Source organism: Culex quinquefasciatus, chromosome 3 (genome assembly GCF_015732765.1).
Source record: "Culex quinquefasciatus strain JHB chromosome 3, VPISU_Cqui_1.0_pri_paternal, whole genome shotgun sequence".
Lineage (NCBI taxonomy): Eukaryota > Metazoa > Arthropoda > Insecta > Diptera > Culicidae > Culex > Culex quinquefasciatus.
In genome coordinates, this window is record NC_051863.1 from 80566956 (window position 1) to 80593281 (window position 26326).

The 26326-nt window shown below is 38.7% G+C and overlaps 1 protein-coding gene across 1 annotated transcript in view; it reads left to right on the forward strand.

Annotated features, from left to right (window-relative positions):
* The window catches only part of LOC6042771 (irregular chiasm C-roughest protein), a 173668-nt gene that overhangs the window by 72510 nt on the left and 74832 nt on the right, over positions 1 to 26326 (forward strand). The window contains 5 exon segments of the mRNA XM_038264116.1: positions 3347 to 3394; positions 3397 to 3489; positions 23452 to 23646; positions 23721 to 23981; positions 24065 to 24185. Of these exon segments, the coding sequence (XP_038120044.1) occupies positions 3347 to 3394; positions 3397 to 3489; positions 23452 to 23646; positions 23721 to 23981; positions 24065 to 24185 (718 nt within the window).

Below are 26326 nucleotides of genomic sequence, written 5' to 3' on the forward strand. Positions count from 1 at the left end.
CAGTTTTGGTTCATTATAAGCAGAGATATGCCCAATTTTCTGAAATAATTTGGGACTTTCTCAGATATTTCTTAATTAAATTACCTTTCACATGACACTGCCTACTGAGTTTTGTAATTAATGCTATAGAATAATTTTCATGAATTTCGTCAAAACTTGTTATAATTATTATATTAAAAAAAAATATCATCATAAAAAATATCTTAGTAGGCAGTGCCGATCATGTGAAAGGTAATCAAATTAAGAAATATTTGAGAAAAACACAAATTATTTCAGGAAATTGGGCATATCTCTGCTTATAATGAACCAAAACTGATGCTTTTTTATGGAACTTGTCCAGAAAACTGTTCTCCACAATGTGATTGATTCTTAAATGTGTATTTCAAGCAAAACAATGTAAATGGGCCAATGTGGATTTGTAAACAAGCAGGTTGTCCTGCTCATGTCAAATGTAAACAACCACTGACATGAGCAGGACAGACTGATTGTTTACAAATCCACATTGGCCCATTTACATTGTTTGACTTGATTTTTTCGAAACCAATTGGGTAATAAACAGCATATTTATTAAATAATCCATGTTTTGCATTGTATCGAGAATTTAAAAGTGAGAGTGTGTGCAACATGGAGTTAAACTTTCTGTGAAGTTGCTGTGAAGATTACCACGGCACTTTGAAAAGTTTAACTCCGTGTTGCACGCACACACTCTCACTTTTAATTTCTCGATAATGCTCAAATTCGTATCCGGGCAATGTGTTGCTGTATTTTAATGACAAATTGTACAAAGAAAAGATTTATTTTCGGTCGTATCTGGGTTTCCAGCTTGGATTTTGGAGTATTTCAAAGAATGCTAGAAATCTGGTTAATTTGGTTCGATTTTTTTGCGGAGGTCAAATATGGGTCAAATATGATTAGTTAGAGTCCCCAAGGCATATTCATAAGAAGTTTGAGTGAAATCAACATGAATGCACCGAATTTCTGTGACTTTTTTGAACAAATATCCCATAAAATCGAAAAATAATCTTCAAAAAAAAAATGCTCTAGACCCCCCGACGAAATATTTCGGTATACCCCGCAAAATGTCGGGAAAGATCCCTTCTTTCACGGTGCCAAATATCAGGCATACCGATTTTTTTTATCTTTGGGGTCTCGTAAAAATACACCGTACATAGCTAATGAAACATTGGAAAAAAAAACTCTAGATAGTAGGGTAGAGTAGTCATCAATGAGAAAATGCCTCTCACAAGTCGTAGTTTCAACCAATCAGGCTCATATTTGGGGGAATGGTGTGTCTACTGGATACACGTCTGCCATATAAGTGGCTTTGGTCATGGACGCTCCCTTGAAAAGTAATTCATAAATGTTTGATTCTGGGGTGTAAAAGTAAATTATGGACAAATAATACTTTTTCGCTCGTAGGCTGCCATTAACACCAAAACTAATATTTCTTCAAATGTCTTTCGACGTTCCATAGGGATTAAGTTGGGCTACAATGTCCTTTCATTAGATTTGGCCAAAATTTAGAATACACCCAGAATCCAGGGCAGTCTCATTGTACCCCACTCATTTCAGCCCATGGGTAACAATGAGACACTTTGATTTTTCTTCAATAAACTTTTCAAAATCGATGGAAATCCTTCAAAACATGAATTAAAAGTGATTTTTGGCATATTTCTAGAGTTTAAACTTCATTTAACCAAAAATACTAAGTTATTTGGTATTAATATATGGATTTTACAAAATTTAAATACTTTTTAGTGTAACTTTTGTTATTAAAAGTTTCATCTTGGCAAAAATTGCTCTAAAATGTTCAAGGCAAGTCACCTGCAATGGAACAATTCAAAAACATGATGTTTTGCTAGAAAAATGTTGATTTTCGTAGAGCTTCCTGCCAAGTGCGTCTACAATGAGACAGTTGAATAACTCTGGCTGTAGATGTCGGATCGATCTCATATTTTGGTCAATGATAGAACAAATTAAAAGAAAAATAATGCAACTAAAAGCTCACTAAGACATGCTGATGAAAAAATTAGAAAAATCGTTGTAAGTTGAAAACCAAAAGTGTCTCGTTGATGACTACCCTACCCTACTGATCCTCTATAATAGAGACACTTAAAAAGCTTGTATGAAAACAACAAATACAAATTTAAGTTCGTCAAATTACCAAAAAATTAACACCAGATTAAAAGTAGAAATGTTTTAAATTTAGACAAATCTAGTGAAATATATTCAAAAATCATCAGAAAAACTCAATACCAAGAAACCAAAAGGTTTAAGTAAAAGTTTTTTTAGATAGCTCAGAGTTTTTACGCAACTTATTGAAAATTCATTATCAGGGTCAGATTAAAAAAAACTTATAAAGATGCATGAAACAAAAGAGCAAGCATCAATAGTTTTGATCTCTCTTCTTATTCTTACCTTATATGCTTGCCTTAATATCCGAACAGTTACATCAATTTTAAAATGTAGCAATCTCAACTCGTTATACTGGTTTGATGAAACCAACCTAACACACACTTTTATAAGTTAAGCTCTAAAAAAAATTAATCCAAATTTGTTGTGGCTTGACCCTGGTCGTGGACGAAAAAATCACATACACATACATTACTTTACATATTGTTCAGTTACAGTCAAATCTCTGGTTGTCGATCATCGTGATCGAAATCTTCAGTCACTTCAAACTGCATATTTTTTTAGGTGAGTTTTTATTTTGCATCGTCCCGTAAACTGATGTTTCTTTTCTTCGATTGTCCCTTGGACATAGACAACCAGCGCGTCGACTGTACTGCAAATACTTCAAAAATATAAACAAAGAGATCAATGTATTTTTTAATAGTTCACAATCGATTGTTCAATTTACATGAACTTTAATTGAAATTTGCAAACATTTTAATAACAACTCAAATCGCCAAACAATAATTTTGAAATTTATGATTATTTAAAATGAGTTTTTCCCAAGTCTATGCTTTTATTTTTCTTTGATAATTTTATGCTTGGTATTTTTTTATTAAAATCCATAATATTTAAAATATTTATGATGCTGTTAACAATTAATTTACAAAGGAGAAGACCAATTTTTTGGTAACTGTTTAAGTCATCGATCTGTAGTGTAATCCTTCAGAACGAACAATCAAAGTGTTTTTTTTTTATTTCAATCAGTGTGATTTTTCCACAATGAAGCATAATTTATAAAACGCGTCCTACCACCTGGTTCCGATACGAAATCGATAGATTTGTTCATCCTCTGCTTAACTGATTTAGCAAAACTAGTGCTCTCTCGTGTTCGAAAACTCACAGTGCAGAACAAACCAATCTAACTTTTATCGTCTGCCGTTTTTATTTGCAGTTCCACCACAACGACCCAGATTGGAACACGAAGGTGTTCATGTCCCTCCAGGCACAACGTTACCGTAGATTCCGGTGCGATGGCCACCGTGAAATGTGTCTCGCACTACGGAAACCCTCCAGCGCAGCTGAAGTGGTTTCTAGGTAAGCATTTTATCCGATTAAATCTAGCACTCTCAACATCCGTATCCGAAATTTTTCTGGCAGTTTTTTTTTATTTCGTTGCATTCGTTTGTTTCGTCCGGTTCCAAACTATGCATCCAGCAAGAGCGGTGGTGTCTGCTGCCAACATTTGCAGAATCCGGCTGCACTGGTTCCATGCCAAGCCAAAAGCCATGCCACTCACGTGGCACTGTGATTTCCCAAAGCTCAAGAGTTTCCCAAATTTGCTGCATCATATGCAGCGTATATTCGTAAATAAGCTTAAAATTTAAATCGCCCGTGCCAGAACTTCACTCCAACTGTATTTAACGAGGGCTCTGATCCCGCTTTAGCAATATGCAAATTACACTTATGAAATAATTCACAAAAAGCTCGCGCCGCCGCGCGTTTCACGATGAAACAGCAAACAAAAACAGTCGCGCACTCTATCTCACTTGTAGTTTCAGTCTCGCACACATATACATCCACCCACTCAGCATCGTCGTGCGCCATGCTGTTCGTTCCGGTGAAGGAAAAGATGCAAAAACGTTGCTGGATTTGATTTAACCCAACATATTTTCCCACATTCTCATCGGCCCCGTGCCGAACCTCCACCAGCGATGCCGCCGAGGACTTTCGTGGGTCGGTCTCCGTTCATCCCTTGTCGTTTTGAAATATTTCCGAGTCTCTATAAAATTTGAGTTCAAAGTATACAAAATATTTGTTATTGATTATAAAAACAAAACATTTTTTTCTATGCGATGAGTTTGGAAAAAAATGTTTGAATAATAACAATTTAATATTTTTGATACATAAACTGTTTAACACTGGAACGTCCAACGCATGTCCAACTTGCACGGACACCCAAGCCTCCCAAAAAAGGTGGAACGGTAACTTCAACTCGCTGGTTCCGACCATAACCAATCGGGACGATTCTTGTTTCCAGTGATTTGTAAGAATGTCTAAATGATCCTATAATTCTGCAGAACTTGATTTGATCAAATCTGTAATTTCTGCGACCAAAAACATCGTTCCACCGGTGTGTGTTATAAAGTCAACAATTTAAGGCTCTGTAAGGCATCATTCCATTTGGCCATTTGGCAGCCATGTTTGTTTTAGAAAAACATTCAAATCTTGTTTCAGAATGTATCAATCAAAAAATGTTTTTTTTTTGTGTTTTTTTTTTTGTAGAAGCGTTATACATATCAACGCTGTCGTGCTATCATGTCGCATCCGCCATTTCGACGTTCCGAGAAAAACGCATTTTAATGTTTGACCTTGAATAAACAAAAACGAGAGCACGCAATGTAAACAATAGAGGTGGGCAAAAAAAGAGCGAACCGCTCAAAAAGCCGGTTCACTGAAAAGAGCGAACGAACCATGGCTCGGTTCTTTTTCAAATTCCGGTCTTTTGAAAGAACCGGCTCAAGCTGGAATGATTTTTGTTATAAATATAAGTTATTGAATTTCCAAAAAATGTAGTATTAAATTTGTTTTTGAAACTTGAAAATGCAATTTCAAAAAATTCAAAGCTTATAAAAATTAATCCCAAAAGTCATTTTTCTAAACAAAATGAAGTAAACTTTTCATTGTACAACTAAGGCTGGTACAAATTTTATGTTAAGTTTTTGTCCTCCCCCCTTCAAAGTTGGCTCAAAAAATCAGGGGGCAAAATTTTTTTTTTTAAACTCTAATATTTCAATGAAAATTTAAGTGCAATCAGTTGAAATTAATTTTGAATGCATTCCCCTGCACTTAGAATCATTTTTAGCATGTTTCGGTTGATTTAAAAATCATTTGAATTTTTGAAAATTTTCGATGTTTATTATCCCAAAAAGTTTTTTTTTCGCAAAAATTTTGGTTTTCGTCAAATTTTAAATTTTTTGAAAACTAATGATTGCAAAACAACTGAACTAGTGTAAAATGCATTTTAAAACAACTTTTCCGTGCAAATGTTGAAACTATGGCTTGTTATTTCAATATTTTTATTTTTTTATTTTTTTTCTGATCAATTTGGTGTCTTCGGCAAAGTTGTAGGTATTGTTGAGGACTATTGAGAAAAAATAGGTACACGGAAAAAAAATTTGAGGATTTTTTTATCAACTTTTTTTTTACTAAAACTCAATTTCACAAAATACGTATTTTTGATTTTCGAGATTTTTTTATATGTTTTAGGGGACAAAAATCCGCAACTTTTGAGCCATAGAGAAACATGGTCAAAAAATCTGCCGCCGAGTTATGAATTTTTGAAAAAATAGTGATTTTTGGAAAAAATCGAAGTTTCATGCAAAAACAAGTTTGACATTATTTTTTAATGCAAAATTGAATTTACAATCGAAAAGTACTTTACATATTTTTTGATAAAGGGCTCCGTTTTCTAGATATAGCCACCGAAAGTTTGATTTTAGCGAAATATTTGCAGTTTTTCAATTTTAAAAATAGTGACCATGAGTGACCATTTCTAAAAATATATTTTTTGAAAAGTTCAGAAAATTTGCTATAAAACTGTCTAAGAGACATTGAAGATTGGACCTCTGGTTGCTGAGATACAGCGGCTTAAAGAAAAAGAAACACGAAAATTGAAGTTTTCTAAGTCTCACCCAAACAGCCCACCATTTTCTAATGACGATATCTCAACAACTAATGGTCCGATTTTCAATGTTAATATATGAAACATTCGTGAAATTTTCCGATCTTTTCGAAAAAAATATTATGAAATTTTTTAAATCAAGACTAGCATTTTAAAATCAATATCATTTTTTTTCCAACATCCTAGATTTCAGTTTGGATGCCATTCAATTACTCGATTGTTTTGAGTAGAAATTTTGACATAGAGACCACCAAAACCTATGGTTTTCAAGGGCATCTTCTAGTTTTCAGATTTATTTATTTTATTCATCAAATATGGCCGTTACAAACATTTTTCAAAGTTTATGTCACACCTCCCCTTCAAAATCGGTCCAAAAAATCAGGGGGCAAAACAATATTTTTTTCAAAACACTTCCAAATTTTAAAGTCTTACAACTGAAAACAAATTAGAAAGCATTTTGGGATCGATCAAAAATATTTTGAATTTTTGTGAAATTCCGTTTGCACAGTAATGCAAAAAGTTTTTTTCGGCTTAAAAAAACGGTTCATCAATACTTCGATATTTTGAAATCTAATGATTGCAATGCTACAGGGTATGTGTAAAATGCATTTTAAAACTCTTTTTTATTAAAATGTTTATACCATGGCTTGTTATTTTTTTGCTACTTTGGCCAGAGTTGAGGGACATAATAAACTTCAAAAAATGTGACCTGAAATCCCTTTGGCCAATTGTCAGGGAGTGACAAGATAGCACGACAAGATTGAAACTTCTTTCATATGAAAAGTGACAAAAATCCGCGGAGCTTTTTTGGTTTTTATTGAATATCTCAGGATTGAAATCGAATTTTGGGGATCTGTGAAGGTCAAAATGTGAGGCATTGTGAGCTGCACAAATGGCGTTCTTAACTCATTTTGGCCTTAAATGCACGTACGACAAGTTAGCATGACGGAGACGATAAAGTGATTATTTTTTTCATTTCAATTTACTATTTCTGGACCATGAAATCAAAACTATCATTGACACCTAAGGTTAAGATTTTTTGTTTTACCCTAAGCAAATGGCAACGCGATTTCTTAATTTATCATGCTAATTCTTCAAGCCGAATGAGTACAGAAATTAACAGTGCGAGGAAAAAGCTACCGCACATCTGGCGCGCCGGGGAATCGAACCCCGCTCTTTCGCATACCGTGCGAGCGCGTACACCACTTCGCCAACGCGCCGTGCTTGCCGAGGCAAGTTCAGCTAGTTGTTTTGTGATCTACCGTTCTCCACCGATCGTACCAGTGTACGGTTGCTTCTTCCACAACACTATTATTATGTTCTCAAAGGCTTCTTTAGAATACTGACACACGGATCAAGTATATTTTTAGACGCATTGTTATTGTCAAGTTCACAGACAAATGGACACCTACTTAGTGACACGTAGTCAAATTGTGAGACAAATTTTAGCTGATTGCCTACTTGAATCTATGGCAATGTTTGGCAGGTTAGAGCCACCAAGCTCGGAAAACCTAAGGTTAAGATTTTTGTTTTACCTAAGCAAAGGGCAACGCGATTTCTTAATTTATCATGCTAATTCTTCAAGCCGAATGAGTACAGAAATTAACAGTGCGAGGAAAAGCTACCGCACATCTGGCGCGCCGGGAATCGAACCCGCTCTTTCGCATACCGTGCGAGCGCGTACACCACTTCGCCAACGCGCCGTGCTTGCCGAGGCAAGTTCAGCTAGTTGTTTTGTGATCTACCGTTCTCCACCGATCGTACCAGTGTACGGTTGCTTCTTCCACAACACTATTATTCTGTTCTCAAAGGCTTCTTTAGAATACTGACACACGGATCAAGTATATTTTTAGACGCATTGTTATTGTCGAGTTCACAGACAAATGGACCTTAGGTTTTCCGAGCTTGGTGGCTCTAACCTGCCAAACATTGCCATAGATTCAAGTAGGCAATCAGCTAAAATTTGTCTCACAATTTGACTACGTGTCACTAAGTAGGTGTCCATTTGTCTGTGAACTTGACAATAACAATGCGTCTAAAAATATACTTGATCCGTGTCAGTATTCTAAAGAAGCCTTTGAGAACAGAATAATAGTGTTGTGGAAGAAGCAACCGTACACTGGTACGATCGGTGGAGAACGGTAAACACAACTAGCTGAACTGCCTCGCAAGCACGGCGCGCGTGGTACGCGTCGCAATGCGAAAGTTCGATTCCCCGGCGCGCCAGATGTGCGGTAGCTTTTTCCTCGCACTGTTAATTTCTGTACTCATTCGGCTTGAAGAATTAGCATGATAAATTAAGATATCACTGACAGTCATTGACCCAAGAACCTTCTACGACCTTAAACAAAATAAAGTTTCTCATTCATTGGTTGTTCAGTGATGGACCATCAGTGATGATGATGATCAGTGATGGTTTTCTGGTTTAGTGCAGGCCAAAAGCTGGGGTTTAAGCTTGGCTAATGACTGAGTTTGCTCTTATGTGAGTGTCACCGACAAGTGGATTAGGCCAACCAATTCATGAAAAGATTGTTGAGCAGTGAACATTCAATCTCTAGCTGATTTCGCTCAACGATTGATTTCGGGGCTACGATTCACCTGAATCTTTTTCCTGTTGTGTTGTTCAAATTGCTGTTTATAGAAATCTCAGTTTCGCAAAGAACTGTTCATCTGTTCTGTAGTCCTCATCCCAAGCTTCAAGGTACTATGTTTAGCAGAACCGGAACGAAAGCATTCTTTCCACTCGTCTAGATGAGCTTTCCGACGAGGATGAGGGGAAATACACACACACAAAATTAAATTTTCAGCAGCTGCCAAAAAATCATCCTCAGGCCGACACCAGCACCACTCTGTGGAATCTGATGCATTGAAAACAAAAAAAAAAACTAAAAAAAAGCATCACACCCAACACAGGATATGGGAAATGGGAAGCCACCATCCGTGGCCCCAGTAGCAGCGTTGGCAAAAACAGAACGGTATAGAAAAAAAATAGTTGCCTCTTTTGGTAGTGTACTTTAGGCGAGATGTAATGCTGAGAAAGCTCGAAAAAAAATATTTTTTTTCGAATGAGGCAAGGGACCTCGCGGAAAAGTGCTGCACTAAAGTGTTTACTCTTCAGCGGGGGCCACTCAAAGAAAATTAAAATGCATATTAATAAAATTGCACTAAAGCGAAGAAGTAGCGGAAAGGCAGCACAGAACGTGCTTGAGTGAATTTTTAGACAGCGTTGTTTTCGTCCGATTAATGGAAAAAAACTAGCGAAGCACTAATTGAATGCAGTTTTTCAAACACATGCCTAGCAGCAGATGGTGGACTGTTCTCAGCCCGAAAAGAAGCATAATTCAATGTAGATAGAAAGGAAAAACTTTTTTTTTCTAATAAGTATGATTGTTAATTATATGGCCTTCCTAATTTCGTTTTTTATTTAGATTTTATTTTATTTTTGAATTAAATATACTTTATTGAATCTTTCTTATAATAATTACATTTGGTTTACATTATAAGTGGTCAGCTGTGGCTCTTCAGCTTATGTTTGCTTTTCGTGATTTAATCACTGTTCATTTTTATAACTTTAAAGTACATATATGATTTATCATTTTTGTAACCCTAGGTACAATGAGGATTTTTTTTTAAGAAAACATAACCTTACCTAAAACTAACTTAAACTTACCACAAACTAAACCAATCCTTGAATCAAAAGGTATTCAGATATAGCACATTTTTCCCTGAATTTCAAACATTTTTTCTTGAATCTTCTGATCCAACAGATTTTAAAGGTGCGCAGCAACCAAGGAAGTTGTTGTCTTTTAATTCCAAAATAGTAAAATTTACGGAACCAATCCTGCAACAATCTGATTGTAAAAGCAATCAAACTTTGTTGTCAATTGTTTTGTAAATAGTACTTTAGGGGATGAATCAAAAATGATATCGATAGTGCCCAACCTTTTGGCCCTTCCGGCCAGATCTGGTTTCCCAGAAGCAATAACGGGCTAGATATCCTGATATCAATTCACTTAAAAAACATTCAAATTTCATTGGTCGTTGCAAGTTTTTTAAGTTTAATTCCTCAATACAATCATAAATATATAAAATATTGAGGCATGATAAAATTTATTGAAATTTGGATTCTTATCATCTGTACAAAAAAAAGACTTCTTGCGTTGTTGTGCATCTTTATTCTAATATTTTACAAAATATTTTTGAATAATTTCAAACACACACACACACACACACCCGTGAACCGTGGGGACAGGTGAGGGTCCCTGCGGAGCTTAGCTGCCAGCTACCGGGTGGGTTGCAGTAGGCGGATAGCTGTCGGCGATTGCATACATTCATTGCATCGCCCCCGGACCAGCAGCGGGAGGATGTCTAGGACGTGGCGGAATTGAACAAGGGCACTGTTTAATTTCTTCGAAAAAAACCACATGGGTCCGTAAACACCTCTGTCAAGCGATCGAACGCCGCTATAAGTGTTTTAGCCCAAAACCTCACCAAACCCCGAATCCAAGATGTGATGCGACCCGTGTCGAGGATGCATGGCTGGGGGTTCAACAAATTCCCAGTCGATAACGGAGCCTGTGGGGCACAGGGGCGAACCCACACGTAATTTGCCCTTACTGCGTCACGGCAGGGCACTGGCGCAGCGGACCGTATTTCCTAGCGACTCGTGGGATTCAAAATGAAGACAAGTGAAACAAACCAACAAAAGGGTCCCGATGCGCCCCAAGCATCGGAAAACACGGAGGTAGAAGAGGACGCAAACGTCGAAATGGCAGGAGGCGAGTCAAACGGCGGCGACACAGCAGGCGGAGTGGCGAGCGCGTTCCGTGGAAGCGGGAAGGTGTTGAGATCCCCAGTGTTGAACCAGGCGGCTGCTTCGAGTCAGCAGATAGGAGTAATTGGAGAGGAGACTCCCAAGTCATCCTTGTTGAACTTCGCCGGCAGTACCCCTCAGGACGGAGTCATGCTTGGAAGGACCGCGTTACAGGAGGTCAGGAGGAGGGTCAACGAACTCTTTGATTTCATCAAGGACAAAAACAACGTCCACACCAGAATCAAGCAGATGGTGAATGGAGTCAAGGCAGCCATGAATGCCGCAGAGCGCGAAAACAACTCCCTGGTGGTGACACGGAATTCACTGAAGCTCAGAGCTGAAAGAGCCGAAGAAACGCTGAATGCAAAACTGGAGGAGGAAGCGCTATGGGAGAAAGAACCGAAAACGCCGCCCGGCCCAAGCTCTAAAAGGGACAGGGAAACGCCTGGAGAGGAGGAGGACGCAAAGAAGCAGGAGCAGGGGAATGGAGACAGTCCGGACCCAGCGAAGGAGCCAGAACCAACCCCAGGGAAGGAGAAGGAATGGGAGAAGGTCAAGAAAAAGAAGCGGAAGAAAAAAGGGAAGCAGAACGAGGACACCCAAAAACCCAAGTTTCGCAGGGAGCGTAACAAAGGCGAGGCTTTGGTGGTCGAGGTGAAGGAAGGTGTTTCGTACGCAGACCTCCTCCGGAAAGTACGAACCGATCCGGAACTCAAGGAGCTTGGCGAGAACGTGGTTAAAACCAGGCGCACCCAAACCGGAGCGATGCTTTTTGAGCTGAAGAAGGATCCCGCGGTCAAGAGCTCAGCTTTTAAGTCCCTCGTCGAGAAAGCCGTAGGCTACGAGTCGAAGGTAAGAGCGCTATCGCCGGAGACAACGATCGAGTGCAGGAACCTGGACGAGATCACGACGGAGGAAGAGCTAAAAGATGCGCTGATCGTTCTTCTGGATGACCGTACGACACCGATGGCAATCCGGTTGAGGAAAGCCTACGGCGGCACGCAAATTGCCTTCGGCGTCTAAGCTGCTGGAAACCGGCAAGGTCAAAGTAGGGTGGTCGGTGTGCCCACTGAGGCCTGTTCCTCGAGTGACCCAGCAGATGACGAGGTGTTTCCGCTGTATGGGTTTCGGCCACCAGGCGAGAAATTGCGACGGTCCCGATCGAACCAACAGTTGCAGAAGGTGTGGTAGAGAAGGCCACGTGGCAAGAGACTGCAAAAATCAGCCGAAGTGCGTGCTCTGTAAAGAAGGCGACGGCAATAGCCATGCGACGGGTGGCTTTAATTGCCCGGTGTACAAGAAGCTGGCCTCGGGCAAAAGTAATGGAGGTGTCCCAGGTGAACCTCAATCACTGCGACACTGCACAGCAACTGCTGTGGCAGTCGACCGCGGAGACGGGGTGTGACGTGGCAATTATTGCAGAACCGTACCGAGTTCCACACGACAACGGAAACTGGGCCGCGGATACAGCAAGAATGGCGGCGATACACGTGATGGGGCGGTACCCCATACAGGAAGTGGTCTCGAGGGCGTTTGAAGGATTCGTGATCGCCAAAGTAAACGGGACCTTCTTCTGTAGCTGCTATGCTCCCCCAAGATGGACCTTGGAGCAGTTTCGGCAGATGCTGGATAGTCTGACCGATGAACTGATCGGACGAAGCCCGATCGTTATCGGAGGTGACTTCAACGCGTGGGCGGTCGAGTGGGGTAGCAGATGCACCAATGCTAGGGGGCATAGCCTAATGGAAGCTCTGGCAAAGCTAGACGTTAGGCTGGCGAATCGCGGAACCAGCAGTACCTTCCGCAAAGACGGTCGTGAGTCCATCATCGACGTTACGTTCTGTAGCCCGCGACTGGCGGCCGACATGAACTGGAGGGTGAGTGAGGACTATACCCATAGCGATCACTAAGCGATCCGGTACAGCATCGGGAGACGAGCCCTGTACCAGATAGGAGCAGCCGGTCCTACGGAAGGAAATGGAAGCTGCAGTACTTCGACGAGGGTCTCTTCGTGGAAGCGCTCCATTGGTGTGATGGTCCCCAAGACTTGAGTGCCGACGTGCTAACAGCACAACTGGTGACAGCATGCGACACAACCATGCCGCGGAGACTGGAGCCAAGGAACTGTCGTCGTCCAGCCTACTGGTGGAATGAAGAACTCGGTACCCTTCGGGCAAGTTGCCTCAGCGCCAGAAGACGAGTCCAGAGAGCAAGATCCGAAGCAACTAGAGAGGAGTGCAGAGAGGAGTACCGGTCTGCAAAGGCCGCGCTCAAGAAAGCGATCAAATGCAGCAAGACAAACTGCTTCAAGGAGTTATGCCAAGACGCTGATGCAAACCCTTAGGGGAGCGCATATCGTGTCGCGATGGCAAAGATCAGAGGCCCATCGATGGTGGCTGAAACGTGTCCCGACAAGCTGAAGGTCATTGTGGAAGGGCTCTTCCCAAGACATGACCCAACGACATGGCCTCCTACACCGTACAACGACGAAGGGGTAGCAACGCCGAAGGTCATCTGATCACCAACGAAGAACTTGTGGCAGTAGCGAAGAGATTGAAGGTGAAGAAAGCTCCCGGCCCGGATGGAATCCCGAATTTCGCCCTGAAATCGGCGGTTCTAGCATTCCCGGACAGGTTTCGAACAGTCCTGCAGACATGCCTGGACGAAGGACACTTCCCCGACCCGTGGAAGGTTCAAAAGCTCGTGTTGCTGCCGAAGCCAGGCAAACCACCGGGGGACCCATCATCGTATAGGCCTATATGTTTGCTGGACACCCTCGGAAAGCTTCTGGAACGGATCATCCTTAACCGGCTGACCAAGTACACGGAGAGCGAGCATGGCTTAGCAGCGAGGCAGTTCGGCTTCCGTAAAGGGAGATCCACGGTGGACGCCATCCGGAAAGTGGTCGAGAAAGCCGACGAAGCGCGGAGGAAAAAACGCAGGGGGAACCGTTGCTGCGCAATAGTCACGATTGACGTCAAGAACGCGTTCAACAGTGTGAGCTGGGCGGCCATAGCAGCAGCGCTGCACAAAATGGAGGTGCCTGACTATTTGTGCATGATCTTAAAGAGCTACTTCGAGAACCGCGTGCTGGTCTACGACACTGCCGATGGACAAAAAACCGTTGTTGTTACCGCGGGAGTTCCGCAGGGATCCATTCTGGGTTCAGCACTGTGGAACGGAATGTATGACGGAGTGTTGACACTGGGACTACCCAACGGCGTAGAGATTGTTGGCTTGCAGACGACATAGTGCTGACGGTAACCGGCGAAAATGTCGAGGAGGTCGAAGTGCTGGCTATGGAGGCAATCGCAATGATCGAGAACTGGATGCTCGAGGTGAAGCTGCGGATCGCTCACCACAAGACGGAGATGGTGCTGGTTAGTAACCACAAGAAGGTGCAGCAGGCCCAGATACACGTTGGAGAACACGTCGTGCACTCGAAGAGAGCGCTCAAGTACCTCGGGGTGATGGTGGATGACCGGCTGAACTTCAACAGCCACGTCGATTACGCCTGCGAGAAGGCGGCTAAGACGATCATGGCACTGTCGAGGATGATGCCGAACAACGCTGGACCCAGAAGCAGTAGGCGCCGCCTCTTGGCAAGTGTCGCGACGTCCATACTTAGGTACGGCGGACCGGTATGGTGGACGGCGCTGGGGACGAAGCGAAATCGAGCGCTGCTCGACAGAACGCAGAGACTGATGGCCATGCGGGTTGCAAGCGCGTACATGACCATTTCGTCGGAAGCAGTTGGCGTCATAGCCGGAATGATCCCCATCGGCATCACACTGGAGGAGGACACCGTGCGCTACACCCGGAGAGGCACGAGAGGTATCCGGGAAGCTGCGAAAGCCGAATCGCTGGCAAGGTGGCAACGTGAGTGGGACACCGCGGAGAAAGGCAGATGGACGCATCGGCTTATCCCGTCCGTATCCACGTGGGTTAGCAGAAGGCATGGAGAGGTCACCTTCCACCTCACACAGTTCCTGTCGGGCCATGGCTGCTTCAGGAAGTACCTGCACAGGTTTGGACATGCAGAGTCCCCTCTCTGTCCGGACTGCGTCGATTGCGAGGAAACATCGGAGCACGTGGTGTTCGCCTGCCCTCGCTTCGAGGCAGCGCGAAGCGAAATGCTGGCCATTATCGGAGCGGACACCAGCCCGGATAATGTGGTGCGAAGAATGTGCAGCGACATCGCCAAGTGGAATGCGGTCGTCGGAGCGGTGACGCAGATCACTTCGGCTCTCCAGCGGAAATGGAGAGACGATCAGAGGAGGAACGACTAGGAGCCTAGTCGAAAACCCACGAGTGTGGCTGTGAAGGAGAACACGTTATGATGGTCGGCTCTACCAAATCGGTACACGTCTCGATGGTCACAGGAGTCGAGAACCCACGAGTGTGGCTGTGAAGGAGAGCACGTTATGACGGTTGGCTCTACCAAATCGGTACACGTCTCGATGGTCCAAGGAGAGGGCTGCATATGACTAGCCGATCAAAAGCAACGCGATTCTTGGGCGCGGTTAAACCCTCGCATGGACTCATATGTATGTAGAACAGGAAATGGTTCTAGCACCCGGCATGGATCCTGTAAGTAGACTAGTGCAGAAAATGCAACGCCTCCCCCCGAAGTTATACCGAAAGGTGGTCCCGGGGGGACAAGGGCACGGCGTTCAAGGGCTGGTTTAGTGGGTCGGGAAAACTCTTTTTTGTTTTCCCAACCCCACACTACCTGAGAAATGAATTCTCAGGTGTCTGGTAGCAGATTCCGACCTTGTAAAAAAAAAAACACACACACACACACACACACACACACACACACACACACACACACACACTCAATTCAGAAATATTGAATAGTTTTCAATTCGTTGTTCTTCGATTTTCTTTAAACTAATGAAGTTAATGAACATGTTTTGCTCCCTGATTTCTTGACTCATTTTGAGACATGTTTTCATTATTTTAAATTTTTATGCAACTTTATTTTCAGTATAATTAATTTGCATTTAAAGTTTTTTTTAAACTAATGTTTATCATTGAAAAGTTGTCCTGAAAAATATATATTTTTTTGCTTTCTCAGTTATGAAAAAACATTATTAAGTTCCACAAAAAAGAAAAAAAACTTTTCGTAGTAAACATGAAGAAGCAAACACAGTGGAAATTATACGAAATTTTAATTTAGAGTCTTTTTCTACATTTTTAGACAAAAAATCATATTTTTTCATGTTTCTCCAATTTTTATGACATGGATAATTTCGTTTTCTTGTGCCATTGTCAGTTTAATAATTGCTTCAAAACATATCAATAAAGAAATGATAAAAATTAGATTCAAACAGGGCCGTAGCCAGGATTTTTGTTCGGGGGGGGGGCTTGGGTGCAAAAATTCAAGGAGTATAAAAATCAGCAAATCATTTATACCGTCACTTGGTTTGTGGTATAATTATTGAGATGAATTGTAAAATTTTAATGTAATGTATGCAAAAAAGTTTTCGAAGATTTTCATATTAAGTTATCAATGTATTTATTGGCTGAGAGTGTACGTTGAGCTGTGCGGTTCGTTTTGTTCGGCGGGCTTGTTTCGGTTTCGTTTTTATAGTTTTTTGGACGTTCTGGTTCGGAAATTTCCCTAAAAGTGTCCGCGTAGTGGCAGCAATGTTTAGTTTGTCGTTCGCATTGGAAATTTTCGCGGTGATTTCGATGCTTTTCGAAAGTTTTCGCGTTTGTAATTGAAATGAAAGACTGGCTTCGCCATGTTTTCACATTTCGGGCCAAGACATGCCGCAGCGAGACTTATCACACTAATACCAAAGCATTGGTACTGTACTGTGAGAGAGTTTCTGAAAAGGAAGAGAATGGAACAAGGAGAGAGAAGAAAATAAGAGGGACTTTGCAAGCAAGCCACGTTTTGCTCTTGGTTAGCTTCTGAGGTGTGCGTGGTGTGTGTGAAAGCTGCTCGTGTTGAAGTGAGCGAGTGTGTATCGAGCGAGAGGCAGTCTACGCTGATGACAACGGTCATCATCACTGCTCCGCCATCATCGATGACGCTCTTTGAATACGCTCTCATGTGCTGATTAGAGAGCGAGAAGATTGATTGTCGAACGGTGGCGCATGCTGTGGGGTGGGAGTGATGGTTTCGGGGTTTGTCATCATCGGAAGTTGGCTGCTTTGATCGGAGGTGTGTGCCTGTCAGCTGACTGTTGCTCCAACGTTGCCAGGTGTGAGAGCGACGGAAGTTTCTGTTGCTGCGTTCGCGATTCGCTCGCGGACTAAACAGTTGGTGCTTTCTGGGACTGCAGAGGGGTTGGATAGCCCGTCCCTTTTACATCGGAAACTGGAACGGTAGGGGAACTAGAGAGTGGTGTTGCACCTCAGGTATGCTTCTCTTTTTCAGATGTTAAAAGTCTGCAATGTTAAAGGTGAGTCTGCATTTTATTTTATTTAATTTTTTTGCATTGTATAATTACTACATGTGCACACATGTAAAAAACAAATAAAAATAAATAGTTATTTTTTAAATTTCATTAAATTTTTGAAATCATCAGAATTGGTGATCTATGTTAATACTATTTAATAAATTTCACTTTCTCTACCAACAGAGAGCGAGTTGTGGCGCTATAACCACGGCAAATAGTGTCCAGGGCATTTGTGGAAATACGATGTCCCATCCTCAAGGGTCCCGGAGCACCAAAACTTCTTAGCATGGTGGCTCCCAACGATTAATTGCCTAAATAAACAGGAACGTGTGCGGGGGATCCCCACGTTTCTTCCTCCCCTGTAGATTCAGAAATGTATTGCTGTTTGAACATTCGTGTTCAAACTCAATCCAATTCAACGAATCATCTTTGCGGTTAACTTTACGCAGTTGGCCTGGCCGTTTCGACGTTTGTGATGTTTCAATGCATGTTAATGCAATGGCGCACTGCAAATGTTGATAATGACAAGAAGATGCTAGGCGTCAATCAACCTAAGGCATTCTCCAGGATGCCCTCGAAAGACTGGCTGCGCTAGGGTTAGATTAGATTAGATTAGATTAGATTAAGTTATCAATGTATTTCCAATTTCGTGATAAACGTCGCTAAATTTAAAATATACTTAACTTGAATCAAATTTTTGAAAGCATAATTTTTTTTCAAAAGAAATATCGATTTATCTAACCATAAGTATTATGTTTTCTGTATTTTATACTGAGATAAATTTTAAACCGTCTGGATTTACATTTTCAGCTGTGTGATAATTGTGATGGTTTATCTAACATTTTTCATTTTTTCTAGCACAACATAAAACTCATAACTGGAATATTTGTTTTTCTTAAAACTTTATAAACTAACTTAAACAATGTTTTATTTTAATTGTTCTAAGCTATTGAAGCCATTTTATATTTTGCGAAGCTCCTGGTGCTCTCGAAAATAAATAATTTTAATGAAATACAAAAAATATAATCGTTGAAATTTCAGCTTCTGAAGTGTCTCCATGGCAACAAAAAAAAATTACGTCGAATCTCAAGTTTACATCACCTGAGTTTACATGTGATTCATTTTTTCCGTGTCGAGTAAATTCACATTTTTTTTCTGTGTAGGCCTATAATAAATATATATTTGAAGAAAAAAAATCAGTGCCTGTGTTTAATTTTAATGTGTTAAAAAATTTAGATAAAATGTATTAAATTAATTTTTAACCCCAAAATATTCACTGGAAAAGTTGTTAATAATGCATATGTAACCATTTTTAAATGCATATGTAACCGTTAAAATTTTCCTCGATTGCATCAAACATCAAAACGAATCATGTTTAACTTTAATATTCCGACTAAACGCCATTTTCAAATTCATTACTCATTGTATTCTGAAAATTGGTCTAGAATTTGAGCAAAAATAAAATTTTAAAACATGACAAAAAAATTTAATCAGATCTCAATTCTAAAGATAATTTTTTAATAAAATTTTAATCTATATACATGTTTAATAATTTAGGATTGTAACCATTTATTAAAATCGATGTTTGTTCAAGCAATATCTTGACTCTAGGAACAAAATCCTGCACATTTTATGGTTTAGAAATTTTATATTTACGAAACGTTGCTAAATTAAAAATAAAGAAAACTTTATGTAAGAATTCATAAATTGATTAGTTTTATCCTGTAAATCTAATCTTAGTCTGCACTTGAATTCAAACATATCAATATTCGAAGCATAAAAAAATAAGATTATTAAAACATAATTTATTGAAATGATTTAAAATTATTTTTTGAATATCTTTATTTAAAAATGATAAATTTTTTTTTTTTCATAATTTAAGGATTTTTTAGCTGTAATTATTTTATATTTTTTTATGTATTTGATTTTTTTCATTTTTGAATTTCTGATTTTTTTTGAAATTATCATGTGTAATTATTATCTTAAATTTTTGTTTTAAAAGTAAAGAATACTTTATGTAAGAATTCTTAAATCAGTTACATTTTTCCTGTAAATCAAATCTTAGTCTGAATTTTGCTACAAGAACTATATTTTACTTTCAAACGAAAAAATGTCCTGTAGTACGGAGACTCTTAAAACTCCATACAAAAAAATCTCAAGGAACGGTCAAGAAAAGGTTTACGAAAAGACTTCTCTTAAGCGGTACGCAGCTGAAAAGGAACAGAAACAAAAAGCGTCGTTTGATATTTCTTCGGGAGCAATATGTGTTTATGAGATTTTGATTTGTTTATTTGGATGCGACTGAAAATAACGTTTGAAAATAATGTATTCGCTTAAATAATATTGAAGAATTGCCTCATGAAGCTGACTATCAAAACGCTGAATCTAAAAATGCTGAAATAAGGAAAAGCCATTACAAAATTACTTAATTTTCTGGTAAATATAAATTAATTTAGGAATACTAGAATTCAAACATAAAAATATTTAAAGCATCCAAAATTAAGATTGAAAAAACATAATTTATTGGATTTTGAATAACTTAATTTTAAAATGATATTTTTTTTAGTTTAGGATTTCTTAAGTATCAATTATTTTATTAATTTTTCAGTTATAGATTTTTTAATTTTTGGAATTTCAGATTTTTTGATATTATTCTGTTGAATTGCTATCTTAAATTTTTTATGTTTTTAATATTTTTATTTTTGATTTCTGGCATTTCTTTGTCTTATACCAAAAAAATTTAAATCAAAAATTATGAAAATTTTGAAATTTGAAAGTGAAAATTTTTTAAATCTTCAATTAGCCGTTGCGAATATTATTCTGAAGTTTATGTCACTAAACTCTGACCAAAGTTGAGAGGGTTACAAATCAAAACTACAAGCTATGGTTTTCTTCTTTAAAAGTGTTCAAAACACACTTTAAATCAGTACAGTTGTTTTGCATCATTAGTTTTCAAAATATCTAGCTGATGGCGAAATGCTTTTTTCGTGAGAAAAAACTTTCCGCGGTTCCGCGACATGTTACAAAAATTCAAAATATTTTTAAACGAGCCCAAACATGTCGTATATGATTGTCAAAGCAGGAAAAACATTTCAAATTTGTTTTCCGGACCGACCTGGTTGCTGGTCCTAAAAAGACTTAATCGAAATAAGTTAATTCCATTAAAATTGTGAAGCTATTTTTTTTAAATAATGTATTTGTTCTCTGTTTTTTGGTCCATTTTGAAAAGGTGGCAACATAAACTTTGGAAAATATTTACAATTGATATTCAAAAATAAGAAATTATAAAAAAAATAATAAAGAAATTTTAAAATTTTCAAAATGCAAATTCTAATCTGTAAAATCAAAAAAATAGAAATTAAATAGTTTAAAAATGAATTATTGATCAGAAATTATATAATTTGAAAGTGATGTTTAATTAATTTAATTTCAGAGTTTTTGAATCCAAGCTTAATTTTTTATAACGTTTTGAATATTTTTATCATTTTATTTCTTCCTTTAAAAATCGCAAGCTCATGCACAAAGTGAAAATTAGTTGATAATAAGTATTCACTTAGTTGATCTTCCGATTTTTGATATATTAAATAAAAATTGGAGATTGGCCACGGTGGAAACTAAAAAATGTGACCAAAAGAAAGCATTTTGGACGAGTGGTTTCGGAAAAAAGGTTTACGAAAAAGTAATAAAAAATACACAAGGATATTTCTCAAGCATTTTTCTCTAAGGTCTTAGATATGTAACTAACCATATTCTTAAAACCAAAACGATAAAATTAGAATTGTATTTCTGATAATAGTCAAAATTCACTCAAATGTTTTTCATATTAAATGCTTTCGTTTTTGAAAACAAAATCTAAATATTTTGAGAAATTATGATAAATTTTGAAAAATGTAGAGAAAAACATGTATTAACAGTTTAAAGGTTTTAATGCAAATAAAGGAGGGCTATTAATTTTACAATCCAAATTCGACTAGCCGAAGCCTCGATTATCCAAAGTTTCGATTATCCGAAGTTCGAAGGACTTCGGATAACCAAATCAGGAACAAATGAAATCGGCATGTTTTATTTGCTTGTTTTTAACATCAAATTCGGCATCTGTTTTTTAATGGTCCAATACACCAAGTTTTTGCATTTTGGGTGTTTTTTAATACCCCTGACGGTTTCAAAAGCACCCAAAAAGCAAAATCTGGAAATTTGGTTTATTAGACCTTTAAAAAAACACCAGAAATATTTCTTGACCTCCATTTTGACCGCCACATTGAATCCAAAAATTCTAAATTATTTTATGGTTCTTCAGGGGTCATACTTAAGTTCTACAATCAAAAATAAGACAACAAGATCTAAGGATTTTGCTGTCCCTATTCAGACTGTAGTCCCGATTCGCCCCAGATGACGGTAATTATTTCTATGTAGCCCCTTAGAGCAGTCCGCTAGAAATTGCTATTTTCGAAGGTTAATAACTTTTTAGCAAAAAACCCAAAAAAATAAGGTGTCTTCGGGAAAGTTTTTCCAAATTTAAAGAAGATATTAGTTCTGAAAATTGATAAGAACTGGATAGTTATTGCGCCTTCCATTGGTCAAAAACTGAAACAGTTGCTTTTCTCCATACAATTTGACGATTTTGCCCAAACTTGGTGGTCAGTGGTCAGAAAAAGCTCAAATTTTGGAACTTAGGCTAGTGATGCGTAAATCTTTGATTTCAGGGGATAGCCCCAAGTAAGCCCAGATTTGGACCATCCTAACCAATGTAATGCTAAAACTACAAGATAAATGAGATGTTACTGAATGGAACAATGTTCAAATCTGCAGCTCAATTTTTTAATATCCAAATTTTGGATCCATAATCTACAAAAACTGAGCCCGGCAATGGACAGGCAAATTACTTAGTTTGATCAATCAATTCTTGATTCTCTATCTTACAAATTATTTCTGGGAAGAGAACACACAATCATTGATTTAAGATTTTTTTAAGGTAGTTCAATTTTAAAAAAAATTGGAAAAAATTTCGGGGGGGGCTGCAGCCCGGAAGCCCCCCCCCTGGCTACGGGCCTGGATTCAAACAAAATGATCAAATCCAAACATTACGATTAATTGGTAACATTTTGTTGCAAAAGCATAAAATAATCAACCATTAATATAACAACAATTGTAATAAATATGAAAATTTGATCAATAGCTTTATTTTTTAAATTTAGACACTCAATTTATTTATTGAATATTTCATAGACAGCCGGGCCGGTCAAAGAACTATTTTGAAAAGCTGTTGCGGGCCGGATGAAATGGCTTCACGGGCCGGACGTTGGGCAGGCCTGTACTAAAATGTCTGTAACTAAAACCTTGGTGCAAAAGCTCTGCTTGATGTGTACCATTAAATATTTTGTTGGTGCCTTTCACACATTATTTTTCATAACTTTTCGAGAATATTCGGCTATCTAGTCGCACCAATGTCCATGTTTTTCCATTTTCATAATTTTCATAAAATACCTTTATGTAGAGCAGGAGATAACAAATGACTAAATAGCTTATTTTTGGTTTATTGTTATTTGTAGACAAAAAAAAATGTAAATTAATTTGCAATACGCCATTTAATTTGGTCCAAAAATACAAAATTGAGGAAAGATTAAGTAACACAACATTGAAAAGTCTCCGACAAGAACACATCCCTTCAGTAAATTGAAACTTGCTAATCGATATTCCAATAGATTTCCTCCTTCTTTCCTATTTGTATTTTACCTCGGGAGGAAACGGAACGGAAGATGCTGTAGCTAATTAACAAATTCAATTTTACGGAAACTTTTAAATCACCGATTCAGATTCACAACTCGTCCTTCCCATCAGTTTCCGTTGTATTGAGGTAGAAGTTTATCGAAGAGCTAAGCTTTTTATCCAGCGTTTTGTAAGTCGTTAAAGGAGAAAAGTGGGAGGGGGTGTTTCCACCACAACGACTGAAATGAATGCCAGTGAAGCGGAGATACCGATTGTCTTCAGTTAATTATAAATTTTCAGCTCCACGAATTTGATAAGGTGCTCGTAATGGGGGGTATTTACGTCATTTTGAACTAAATGGTTTCTGGCTTTAATTAAGTTTTTTGAAGATTCATTCGATCAACATCCAACCATTAACATTGTTTTCTGTTTTTATCTTGCAGGTGACCAAGAAATCACCCCGCTGCACCCGCAGACAAACTCGACTGAGCCGGATAACCCTAGGACCTGGTCAGCGGCAACTGTGGTGCAGATTCCTGCCAACAAGGACCGGCATGGTGCTATTCTAAAGTGTCTGTCTATCCACGAGTCCTATTCAGCACGATCGGTAGCGGTTGAAGCACGATTAGATGTTAAATGTATGTTTACTTTTTTGTCCTTGAAGTAACTATCTCTTGTAATATAAATTGCTTCGATTTCATTCTTTCTGTAGATGCACCCACGATAAGAATGCTGGGAGCTCCCCAGATCGACCTGGAGGAGGGCAAGGATTCCCTCATCCTACGATGCACCGCTGATGCAAATCCTACCGCCAGTATCGTGTGGCGTCGGGCGGGTCGCTCGGAAATAGCTAGTTTACAAGAATCACTCCAGCTGAGGCCTGTGGGCAGACGCGATGCCGGTCTGTACACGTGTCAGGCCCAGAACTCCGTTGGAACCTCGGATACGTTATCCGTTCAGTTAGATGTTAAATGTGAGTAAAATGGCGCGTTCACCCAGTTAACCAACACAATTAATTACGTTGGTTGACTCTAATGGCTGTTTATGAAATTTCAGTTGCTCCTAAGATACTGTCTGCCGGGCCGGATCGATTAACCACGGCGCCGCTGTTTAGTCCTGCTGCCTTCGAGTGTGTGGCAGAAGGAAACCCACAGCCCACGTACAAGTGGGTACAAAGGTAATTTATTTCACTGAGGGAAAACTTAGTCGTTAGATAATGCGTTGAAAATTTTAAAATTTATTGTTAAGTAACTTTAAAAACTACAAGTAGAGGGTGACGATTCTCGAGATTTTCAATTTCCCGGGAATCGAGAGTTTTTTTTAACTATGCCAGTAGTGCCAATCATTTATAAAGAAAAGTAATAAATGTGTTTCTTTTCAATGAATTTAGATACAATTAATTTATATTTATTCAATAAAACGTTAATTATTAGCCTCATTATTTTCGGGAACTGTCTACCTTTATTTTTTTCTGAATCTGCAAATACAAGATCGCTTCTTGAATTTTTTTGGACTCATAATTGTAGTTTAAAATGTTTACGAATCTTAATTCGTACTAAGTGATTTTTCAAAAGTTGCACAAACTTGTTTATAGATTTTTGTGATGTAAAAATAGTTAATATATAATTTTCCAGTATCGGGATTTTTGCAATATGATAAATAACGACTCAAAACAACAATTTAAAATTGTTTTTTTTTCTTTTTAATGTCAACTGTAAATATTAATTGACGAAATAGTTATTAGAAAAAATCGAATGTTCAAATGTGGCGGATCTTAACTTTATAAAGATTGTCAGAGTTTTTTTTAATTAAAAATGAGCTTGATGCGAAACACAAAACAACTTATTGACATCGAAATAGAAAAAAAAACCGTACCATTACCAAAAAAAACTAGATTAAGAGGATTGCTAGATATCTGGAGGATGGAGGATATCTGGAGTTTTTTGAAAGGTCCAATAAACCATTTTTTCAGTTTTTTTTGGGTGTTTTGAAACCGCCTTGAGTCAGGGGTATTAAAAAACACCCAAAATGCTATATCTGAAAATTTGGTTTATTGGACCTTTCAGAAAAAAACTCCAGATATGTAAATTATACTTATCTTGAAAAGGCTTTTCCTCTTTGAAATAATAATTAGAAACAATAACTGCTAAGTATGCTTAAGTTAAAATTTAAACTTTCTGAATAGGAAGAATAGAGATACATTGGTTTATTCAAACTTGAACACCGAATATTAAATTTAGCACCCAATGACAAAAACAATTTCGAATTAGTTGATTAGCTGATTGGTTTATATAATTTTGCTTCGATATTCATACGCATAAAATTTCCCGGGAGTCTCGACCAAATTTCCCGGGAATCGAGAGGTCCAAAAATGGTCGATTTCCCGGGAATATAAGTATTCTTTTGTGCAACACTGCTATCTTGGTGAGCTGATGATCACGTTCATTCGGACACGATCAATGAGTGGACTAAAGAAATGCACTCATCAACCGACAGACTGATAAATAGAATGGAAAAAATCTTCCTCGAGGAATAATCATGAAAATACAGCTTGTGAAAGTGATAGTTAAATGTTTGAAAAGGAAATTTAATTTATTGACGACTCAAACAAAAACGCTTGTTTTGAATGTTTATGTTTCTAGCTGGATTGCTTTTGTTTACACACCACGAAAAAATCGTGTAAAATTCTGTCTTTTTGATGCACATAACTGGAGCGTCAAATAAGACAGAAAATTACATCAAATTTTAAAATTACACGATCCGACCGTCAGGATTTGTTAGATGTAAAATTACAGCAGACGCAATTTTGTAGGCTGTATTTCTTATTGGATTTTGGGGATGGTTCTTGTTGGAATAAAAAACGACGCATTCATGAAACATTTTTAATTGCTCATCAAATATCTTACACATTATCACTTATCACAACGGTTTATTTTATTAATTTTTCACTCGTGTTTTCTTTTTCTGCTCCCAAAAACTACGGATTTCATTCGACTTCCTTCAACGTCGGATGAACTGACCATCTTCCGCCAGGCCATCAACGCAATGTGGGCCGCCGCACTGGAGGTTCTGGGCCTTGACCTTTAAATGGTTCCGTACTGAGGAATCTGGTCCAGTTCGCTCCGTATTTGTCAATCAAACTCCGCTCCTAATCCGAGTCACTTCCAGCGGGATTTTGCCAACTACGGATGGCACGTAGACTTGCCGGGAAACCTTTTCCGGAATCCAGATACATTTTGACCGCTGAAGCTTGGACCGGATAGTGGTTGCAGTGCTGGTAACCGTTCCTAAGCCAACACAGCTTTATTCGGAACATGT